This window comes from Dendrobium catenatum, unplaced genomic scaffold, assembly GCF_001605985.2.
Source record: "Dendrobium catenatum unplaced genomic scaffold, ASM160598v2 fragScaff_scaffold_31, whole genome shotgun sequence".
Lineage (NCBI taxonomy): Eukaryota > Viridiplantae > Streptophyta > Magnoliopsida > Asparagales > Orchidaceae > Dendrobium > Dendrobium catenatum.
In genome coordinates this window covers 282,491-293,612 of record NW_021318493.1, presented here as the reverse complement: position 1 = coordinate 293,612, position 11,122 = coordinate 282,491, and the positions used below count along the sequence as shown (strand labels likewise).

General features: G+C 32.4%; 1 protein-coding gene across 1 annotated transcript; it reads right to left on the bottom strand.

Annotated features, from left to right (window-relative positions):
- Nucleotides 1-1,445: 1,445 nt before the first annotated feature.
- LOC110113074 lies at nt 1,446-2,447 on the bottom strand. The gene has a single exon (XM_020845497.2). It carries the CDS (start codon nt 2,445-2,447, stop codon nt 1,446-1,448), a length of 1,002 nt encoding a protein of 333 aa, XP_020701156.2.
- Nucleotides 2,448-11,122: the final 8,675 nt, after the last annotated feature.

Below are 11,122 nucleotides of genomic sequence, written 5' to 3'. Positions count from 1 at the left end.
ATTAGGCATAATTGTAGTGCATCATTGAGGATGATATCCAAAAATAAAACATGCCTAAAAGGTTATGGCAGCTGATTCTTTCTGATTTGATCCTATCATCCCGGATAATGATAATATCATCCAGGACGATTTGCTTAATAATGGCTACCTTAAACAGGATGCCTTAATCAAGGTTTTTTGTTTTTAACGAATCATCAAGGTTGATTTAGGATCATCACGAATGAAATGATCAAAAACAAAAAACTCTAAAACATTTAAAATTTTTCCCCCAAGTGTCTGTGTATAAGGTTACTTTGTATCTGGACCCACATTATTAAAATGGACTCAAGGAAAGGTAAAAGATACTTGATGTATATAACAAGCTGACTCAGTCTTAATCTACCCAATCTTGAGCTGGTTAAATTTTTAATTTGATTTTGTGGACTTGAAACGTTAGTAGGCAATGCAATCATAGAAAAATAGAAATGTTTGCTATCATCAAAATTATATTTCCTAAAATCATATTTGTAATAATCTCTCCCTTTGTGTTGATGGAAAATAATTAAAACTAAATAAAACACAAATAGAACTAAAATAATACTACGAAACAACTCAATCACTACCCACTACTCAACCTTTTGTTATCACAAAAAGGAGGAAAACCAGAAAAGAAAATTAGATTAGAAGATGAAAAAAAGGAGTGAAATCAAAGTTTTTGTTTTATGAAAGCATGAATTTAATAAAGTCTCCTTATGATTGAATTAAAAATTTGTCAAAATAATGAGTTAACCTCATCGAAATAAAAAAAAAAGGTAGAATAGCCGATCCAGTTAGCCCTTGCTCGGAATTCTCTCAGGATAGAATCGTCTTTTGAAAACAAAAAGCCTAACTCAAAAAAATCAATTGGATAAGAAAATGAGATTCGTTCAAAACTTGGTCTAAAAAAAAAGTATCTTATAGAATAACATACTAATGTAATTTGTCACAATCACAAAATTCAAAATCAAGCCTTAGAAAATATCAAGTGACACATGAATTCTTCTAAGATTTAAATATTTGAAAGAGAAGGAAGCTTTCCTTTTGTGGTTTCATTTTATGCCTATTGTCAATTGATTGGCGCACTTTGCGCATCTTTCAATTTTTGATACACTTTATGTATCTTTTATTTTTTTTTGGTGGTCATTGTGCATCTTTTATTTTTTATTCTTTTTGGGGCTCATTTTATGCCCTTGTCATTTTTTACATGGTAGATCCCTTTTCAAAACTCTTAAATACTCCTAGTTGTGAGCATATCTTACAAATATTAGAGAAGAAAAATTTACTCTCTAATATAAGGAAGAATAAACTATAAAATAGAATCAAATTATATGATAAATGCAATGAAAAGATTATAACAAATTTGAAAGTAATATAAACTCTTTTTTTTTTTTTGAGGAAAATGCAATTGCATTAATAGGAAAAAAAGATTAATTACAATCAGCAGGGGGATGATATTCTACCTTGATTAAATTAACCATAAAGGGAGGGATATCATCAAAAGAAAAACTATCAAAGTAAAAGCTATCATCTAGAGCCATAGTAGCACATAAGTTTGCTACCTTATTACATTCTCTATGAGCATGTACAAAAACTACTTTATTGAAATCACTTACAAATAAAGAATCACTTACTAGCTTGAGGGTCATAGCACCTTTGTCTTTCTTCAAAGAATTTTGAATGTATTTGATAACATTCAAATTGTCACTTTCAATAATGACTCCTTTGTAATCTTTCATCCAGCTTTTGACATAATCTTTGACCAAGAGTATAGCATCCAACTCCAAATGAGCAATATCCCAATGTATCAATGTTCTCCCAAATGCAAGAATGAATCTCCCAAAGCAATCTCGGAAGATTCCACCAATACCAGCTAGTCCCGAAGGAGTTAATGAAGCATCAACATTGATTTTCATCCAATCTTTCGGTGGGGGGCACCAAGAAATAAAAGACTCCCTAAGGAGATTAGTGCTCCAGTAAGAAAGATAAGACGTAGCTTTAGTGATGGCTACAAATAAAGCATTAGCAGCTACAGCATAATAAGGAAGATCAGATTTTCCATGCTTTATCTCGTTCCTATTCTTCCAAGAGAAGTAAACAATGGTACAATAAATCTGTACCACTCCCAGATTTTTACCAGAAATTTGTTTAAGTTCAGTTAAACAATGATCCAAGGAGTTAAAAGTAGGAATAGGAATACCCCAAGCATTGAGTTGATTGATGATGTCCACCAAGTGTTTGCAATTGACACTAATATGCTCATAATCTTCCACCATATCACATCCTCTCGCACAAGCATCCTCATCAAAAAGCTTTCGGTTCTTAAGATATAAATTGGTTGGAATAGAAGCATTGCCAAGTCTCCACCAAAACGTTTCCACCTTTTTGCTAAGTTTGAGTTTGTTGAGCCACTTGTAATAACCTTCTTCCATGAAATTAAATCTTCTATTTAACACTCGTAGGAGATTTAGAACCACATATTCACCTAATTTTAAAAATTGACTTTTTAAAAATTTTATTGGGTTCCTTTGGAAAAGATCAAAAAATGACCGTTATTATCACATTCAAAGAATTATCATCGAATGGTATTTTCTCCCTCTAGGGAGATACAGCTTTCTTTGATAAGGATTTGGATGTGAACTTATCAATCACACTTCTTAACTGTTATAACTGGATAATTAGTTGAACCTCATTTTGACCTTTCGGGGCCATATGAAGTTCTCTTAGAATCCGACTACAATACTCAAGATGAAATTTATAATTCTAAATCTAAATACCGTTATGAAATTTTATTTTCACTTCTCGAGGTGATATACTTTTTCTAACGAGATAATTCAATTTTAGAATTCAATTTTAAGTCCCAAAGAAAATCAATATTTTCATAACATGTTTTTAAAATTCCACCAAACACCCCTGACAAACTTTTAAAATTAAAATTTTCTATAGAAGTTTTCCCAAACTAAGAGTTTTGAACCATTTTAATAATAACATATTTTAATTCAAAATTATTTGCTTAGATTGTAAGTATATTATGCTCTGATGAATTTTATCTACTAAGGAATTTGCATAATCTTTAGGAAGTATAAAATTATTTTGTTCTAACTCAAGTTCAACCATTTTTAAAATCTTATTAATTTTTTGAAGTGTAGAAAGCATTTTCTAAATTTCATGATCAAATGACAAAAGCTCATTTCTATCAAATGATAAAGCTCCTTCCTATGACTATAAAGCATGCAACAAAAAATACAATTAGTGATCAAAGTAAATAATAAAAATAAATATGTAAGCATGTATAACTATGCAATTAATTCAATAATATAGTTAAAATTTTTCAAAAGGCAAAATACTTTGCCGACAATGACACCAAAAACTTGATGGTGGGTGTTATCATGGAGTTTAATTTTGAATGATAAAATTGATTAAGGCTCTATCTCCCATAAATAATACATAGATTTTTTTATATAAAATAATAAATCCTACATAATACAGGTAGGTATGCATATCAAATCAAATAATAAAATGATATAGTAGAGTGTCAACCTCATGAGAAAGTATATTTTTTAGCAACCAATTATTACTATTTACTATAATCATAAAATTATCCAACTAAAATAAAATTATTGATTGTGAAAATTCAATCACTAAATAAAAATTATTGAATAATGGATACAATATTTAAATAATATTTTTTTTAGTGATGAATGTAAAATATATATTATTCAAAATGAAATTATTATTTTCAATGTGATTCAGAGCATATACATCCCTAGATATCTGTTGAACTTATAGGGCTAAAAATGATATATGCTGACCTCATATAATTCTATCATCTCTTAAGGAACTTAGCATATTTTACATCTCATGTCTAGGTATGCAAACACATTATTTCAATATTTCTGATTGTTCTTGCATTCCTTCATCAAGGCTAAACATCACACTTAATTTTAACGACACATATGACCACTATGTACATTAAATAAAGAGCGGGATAATATTAAAAACATCTTTTAATTTTAGCAGAAGAATTTTTATTAAGACTTAATATGTTCTCTACCTCATCAATTTAAAACCAAAGACTTAGCTAGACAATAAAGAAAAGATAAGCAAACTCATTTCCATTAAAATCATAGCAAAATAAAAATACAAGAGAATGATATCACCAAAAAGGATCAATGTATATCCTTTACACTCTTTACTCAACGTATAGAGTCACTTTAAATAAATTCTTATCAATTTAAAACCAAAGACTTAGCCAGACAAGGAAAATAAAATAAGCAAACTTATTTCCATTAGAATCATAACAAAATAAAAATACAAGAGAATGATATAACCATGAAGGATTATTATATATGTTTTACACTCTTTCCCTAACGTACAAAGTCACTTAAATAAACTTTGACTAAACACTGAAATGATTATATCTAGTACTTCCCTAGTCTCTCTATATGATTTGACTCTAAGAGAGATTGAATGAAGTACTAGGAAAAGTACTAAAATTATACAAGTGACTGATCGAACTCTCTTACAAACATAATATAATGGATATTTATAGAAAAAAAGTATAAAATTGGCGTTGCGACGCTTGAAAGATCGACGCCGTTGTGCCCAACAAATAAACTAACATTGATCTGCTATGTTTTAACTCTATCGCAGCACTTGCTAACTTAGATCTATTACTTAGTGAACAATCACATTGTTTTGTTGATAGAACGTGTCATTTGGAAGTTACAACACTGCTATATTGCGGTGCTACCAATTTCTGAATGTTGCGACATTGAAATGGTAATCTTGGTGTTGATGTGTGATAGATTGTGACGCCATGGTACTTGAAGGCAGTGAGCATGTCGCAACAAAGATGACAACTTTGATGCTGCGTCGTTATCCAACAGAGAAGTTGGCGGCACCATACTGCTATTGTGGCGCTCCAGAGGTACCATGATGGTGCTATGGCGTTGTCTTCTCCAATGCCGCGACACTAGATAAGACTTAGATTATGTGCCTTCTTATATTTTTTTCCATACAACACAATTAAAATAACATATTTTTCTACATAAAAGAGAACACATAAAATAATAAATTATTTACACTTAACACCAATTTCTAATGGGTAGTGCACCTATTTGGCTCGGCTCAATGAGAGCTACACAACTCACATTGGCTTGTTGGTTGAGAGCTTAGGCTTCCAACTAAGAGATCTTGAGTTCGAGTTTGTGTATATGTTGTGTGTGTGAGTTTTCCTTAAATGGCCTAAATGTCCCAAAAAAGAAAAACCATGAGAGCTCAATCGAGGTTGCTCAAATTAATGGATACATAGGTTAGCTCCAACTCACAGCCTGAGTCTTCTTCCATAGCATTAGTTTGTATATCCTCCATCTTTTTATATAGCAGAATTCTGTCATCTTCCATTGGTTCAGAATTATCACAATCCTTCTCCTCACTAAGGATTTCAAAAGCATTTTTTAGTTGAACTTCCTCTCTATTGGATCTTGGACTGACTTCCATAGCAGCTTTTCCATTAATTTATGTAATATAAAGTCTTTGAACATTATATATTTAAGTTAAATTACTGTAGCAAGATAGAGAAGATCTCAATCGCAAAGTCCAGTTTTTAATTTGAGATAGACTTTTTTTTAGAAAAGAAAATTACACTGCTAAAAGAGTTTAGAGGGAGGAAAATAATCAATGATGTTTCTCCATTTAACTGATTAAGAGATGTCAGACATTGACTACAAATTTTCAAAAAAAAACAATAAATATCATTTCAGCTATGAACAAAAAGAAAAAAAAATAAGAGAACATCAAAGATAAAAGAACTACAAAATAATAACAAATAAAAAATCAACACTCAAAACTAGAAGGAAGGAATATAAAAATAACAACGAGCAATATATTAGAAAACATGCAAATCAAAATTTATTAAGCAACAAGTTTATGCAATTATGTGTCACGGGGCTCCATTGTTCAGGGACCACATGCACTCACGAGGCCTTTTATTAGAGAAAGCTACAGAATCATCAAACGTCATATTTAGGAACCTAAACATGTTTGTGTGTCTTCTTATAGAAAGAAGAATGCAATGTATGTGTGTTATGCTGTGCTTCAAGCATTGTGGGTCTCCAAACCCAATGTGTACTATGGTGAACAGTGCAAGTGTGTGAAATGCATTCTAGCAGCCATATGAAAACGTATAACACCAGGAAAAGGATATACTAATCTATTCGAGTTATAGTGCCTCCTCCTAGGTTTCAAAAATGTTTACTTTTGATAAGGATTAAAAAAAATTTAGGTATGAGTGTATTCATATTTTTCTCAAGTGCATTCAATTTAGCTTTAAACTTTGAGTTAACACAATCTAAAATGGCATTATCAACTCTCAAATAGTGCTCTCTATGCTCAGATTCATCAATATATCTTTAAAAACATTTTAAAGTGTTGTGTGGGATGTTTTAATGAATCATGTTTAATGACCAACTTAGAATGCTTTTTATTTAACTCATCAAACTCATCAAGTAATGACATATGATTTGTATCAATTATATAGTGATCTTTAAATAGAACTTCATGCTCTTTTTTGCAAATTTAAAAACTCCAATTTCAAACTAGCATGCGATTTCTTAAGTTTTCTATATGATGCATGAATTTTCTCACAAACTTTAAGTAATTATTCATAGCTTATTTCACATACCTCTTCTTGGTTAGACTGACTAATATAATCACCAGTCATCATGGACAAGTTTGTTGTCTCCTCCTCGGCTTCAGTCTCATAGGAGTTAGATGCAGAATATGCTCAAAATGTTTTCTATAACCACTTTTTATCCTTCTTAAACTTAGGTTTCTCCTCACCCTTCTCCTTTCTTGGGTAAGCTTTAAGTGTTTGACAATCGACTTTGACATGTCCCAATTTCCTGCATTCAAAATAAATCGTATCAAAAGAACTTTTAAATATTTTACTATCCTTATCTTTTTTTCCACTTTTCATAATGCTTGTGATTTTTTTCCTTACAAAGCTTTTGAATTGCTTAGTGATTAAGGCAACTTCATCACTTTCAGACCTGAAAAAATTTGTATCCACATAGTTAGCTTTCAACACCACAGTTTCCTCCTTCTTCTTCTCACCTGCATTAAGTTGTCTTTGGTTCAACCCTTGCTTGTAAGAAATAAGTGACCCATGTAAGTTATCTATAGAATAATTATTCAAATCCTTAGTTTCTATAATTACAATAATCTTAGCATCAAAAGAAGAAGGTAAGCTTCTCAAAATTTTATTGACTCTTTCATTGTTAGTTAGCTCTGTTCCTAAGGTATGCAATGCCGTGATAATTTGAGTAAACCTAGTATACATGTCAAAAATTGATTCAGTAGGTTTCATATACAAATTTTAGTTATCATGCAATAAAATATTCAACCTAGATTACTTAATTTCATTTGTTCCCTCCTAAGTAATACATAATCTATCACAAATTTCTTTACCAGTAAAATAAGTTGAAATATACATGTAATCTTCAGATCTCAAAGCACAGAAAAAATAGTTCAAGTATTTTGTATCCAGTTGCGCTAAATCCCTATCATCAAAATTCCATTCAATAAAAGGATGTTCGATTTTAATGCGATTAATTTCACATGATATAGGTGAATAACCATCCTTAACAAGCATCCACAAGCTATAGTCAATTGATTGTAAAAATATAAACATGCAAGTTTTCCAAAAATTAAAAAGTTTATTGTGAAAAAAGGTGGTTGGGTAATACAATACCCTTCTGCAGTATTACAATTAGCAAAGTTAGCCATTGATCAAAATTCAAAGGTTTTCAAAATTTGTTTTTTATGAATCCTGCTCTAATACCACTTGAAAGTGCACTAATACCACTTGAAAGTGCACTAATTCCACTCTAAAGTTCATGAGGGATGTTAAGCCCTTATAAACTAGTCCTAAGGCTAACCAAGAGGGAGGTTGAATTGGTATTTAAATATTTCTCCAAACAAAATCACAAACATAACCAAACAATCACCACAAAAATTAAAGTACATAAATTAAATGAAAAAAAAAGAAAGAACACACCAGATTTTATAGTGGTTCGGTCAACTTGACCTACGTCCACTCTTTAGAGCCTCTCCTCTGGGTGTTGCACTAAACTCAGTGTCTTTACTTTTGTCCCAATTACAAGGCAGAGATGCCTATAAAAAAACTCCTTTCCACCGATCCTGGTTAGGTAGAGAACCTAACTCCTTTTAGTTTCTCCTAAAGTAGGTAAAGAACCCAACTCCTTTTGTTTCCTCCTAATATGGTTAGGGAACCCAACTCCTTTTGCTTCCTCCTGAAGAAGGCAGATAACCTAACTCCTTTTGCTTCCTCTTTAAGTAGGTAGAGAACTTCAATCAGTTGTTGAAGTAGACCTCTCTCAAACCTCCAAGGAACTAGGGATGATGATCAGAGAAGATGATTCAGATCCTTTCTTGGAGAAACCTTTATGAAGCCCCTCAAAAACTCCCCCTCATAAGATCCTCTCTCTATCTCCCTTGATCTCCCTCTCCTCTTAGCTCTCTCAGGTTAGGATAGTAGCAAAAGATTTTCTCTTAAGAAAATAAGAAATTTTTTAAACAAGGGCTCCAAATTTGCCCTAATTTGTAACTAAATATCAAATATTGTCCATGATGATCAACTGATTGTCATGTACGATCAGTTCAAATTTAGCTCAATCTGTCAAGATGATTTGAGAGAGTATGGATGATTAGAACGTTCCTTTGTTCAGATCATCCAAGATGATAATATATTATCCTGCAGGATTAGTTTAATTTGTTAAATATCATCCAGACCATCACCTTGGATGGATGTTTGAATGATAAACAAGTAACTTGATCATCCGGACCGATTAATACAAAATGTCACATATCATCCAGAATATCCCCTTGCATGGATATCTGAATGATGAAAAAATAACTTGATTGTCCTGGTCATTCTCACGATCGTCCGGGACAATTAGTATAAATCATCACTTATTGGCAAGAATATCGCCCTAGATGGATCCAGACTAATTATGAATCATCCAGGAAGAATTAAGGTTTATTAACTGATCATTCTAGAAGATCCTATGATCATGAAGGATGATATGATCAAGCAATCAAACCTTTTTTGCTTTCCTTAACTACCAAACTAATTTAGGCATAATTATAGTGCATCTTCTATGATATTGTCCTAGATGCTGTCCTGGAAAATATCCAAAAATAAAACATGCCTAAAAGGTTATGGCAGCTGATTCTTTTTGATTTGATCCTATCATCCCTGACAATGATAATACCATCCAGGATGACTTGCTTAATTGTGATTGCCTTAACCAGGACGCCCTAATTAAGATTTCTATTTTTAACTGATTATTCATGACGATTTGGGATCGTCCTGTATTATATGCTCGTAAAGAGAAAACTCTAAAATAGTATGAACTTTGTTAAGATAGTTGCTATTTGCATGTTTTACATTTTTGCAACTTGTATAGTTTTGATGATTCCAAACATTATTGTTCAAATATGTAGTTATCTCCTAACAATTTTAGAAGATTTGTATTTTCTCTTGTGTGTACTAACATTTCAGGAAAATCGAACTCCAGACTACGAAGACTTCAAATCAAATTCAGCATGAGATACTTTGTGAATTTGAAGCTTGTATTTTTCTTTGAAATAAACTTGAAAGGGAGTGATTGTAATTGAGTGAATAAAAACATACACACACACATAAGGAGGTCATATAAAATTTATTCTGATCGTACGGGACTATATCAGTTCGTATGGGACTATCAGATAGTTATCTCCTATTAAGATCACATGGAAATAAGAAGGAACTGGCCAAAAAAAAATTTTAAGTCCTATTCGTCCAGGATGAAATTAAAAATTATCTAGGACGATTTATTCTATGTAAAATTTTCATCCAGATGAAATTAAATTATCATACACGACGAGTTGCTCTCTGTAAGATTTTCGTCCAGATAAAATTAAATATCGTCCAGGACGATCTGGTCTCTGTAAGATTTTCGTCCAGATGAAATTAAATTATCGTACATGACGATTTGCTCTCTGTAATATTTTCATCCAGATGAAATTAAATATTATCCAGGATGATCTGGTCTCTGTAAGAATTTCTTCTAGACGAACCAATTTTCGTCTAGACGATACAATCGACTTAGGACATTTTTTCTGCAGTTTTTGTAACCGACCTTGTAATAACTGTTTGTACCGGACAAACTTGGTTCGTACTGGACGATCATCTTGTACGAAAACATTTCGTGCGACACTTGGAGAGTGTGAACAGATGAAGGGTTCTCTGCCTACACTTGGAGAGTGTGAACAGCTGAAGGGTTCGCTGCCTACACTTGGAGAGTGTGAACAGCCGAAGGGTTCGCTGCCTACACTTGGAGAGTGTGAACAGCCGAAGGGTTCGCTGCCTACACTTGGAGAGTGTGAACAGCCGAAGGGTTCTCTACCCACACTAGGAGAGTGTGAAAGGACGAAGGATTCTCTGCCTACACTAGGAGAGTGTGAAAGGACGAAGGGTTCTCTGCCCACACTAGGATAGTGTGAAAGGATGGATGGTTCTCTGCCAACACTGTGGATTTTGTAAAAGGATGACGGTTCTCTGCCGCACTAGGTAGTGGTGAAAAGAGTGTTTTGTAAAGGCTTCTCCGCCTTACTGTGGGTGCAAAAGGAGATTCACTATTGGTATTATTGTAATACTTAGAGGGTGCCTCTAGGGAGTAGATGTATGTCTGGTTTAGACCGAACCACTATAAATCTAGTGTCATTTACTTTACTATTTTTATTTTTCCGCATTTTGTTTTTGTTTTAAAAAACTCTGTGGTTGAAAAACGTTTTCTATAAAAACTTAATAAAAATTTTCATTTCGGTTCAACACTTTTTCAAAGAGGGTTTAAATTTTTAAACTACCAATTCACCCCCCTCTTGGTAGCATTCGGACATTAACTTAGGTCTAACAACCTATTTACTAGACTCAACAAACTTTTCCCCCAAGTGTGTGTGTATAAGGTTACTTAGGATCAGAACCCATATTATTATAATGGACTCAATAAAAGGAGAAAGACACATGACGTACATTACAAGC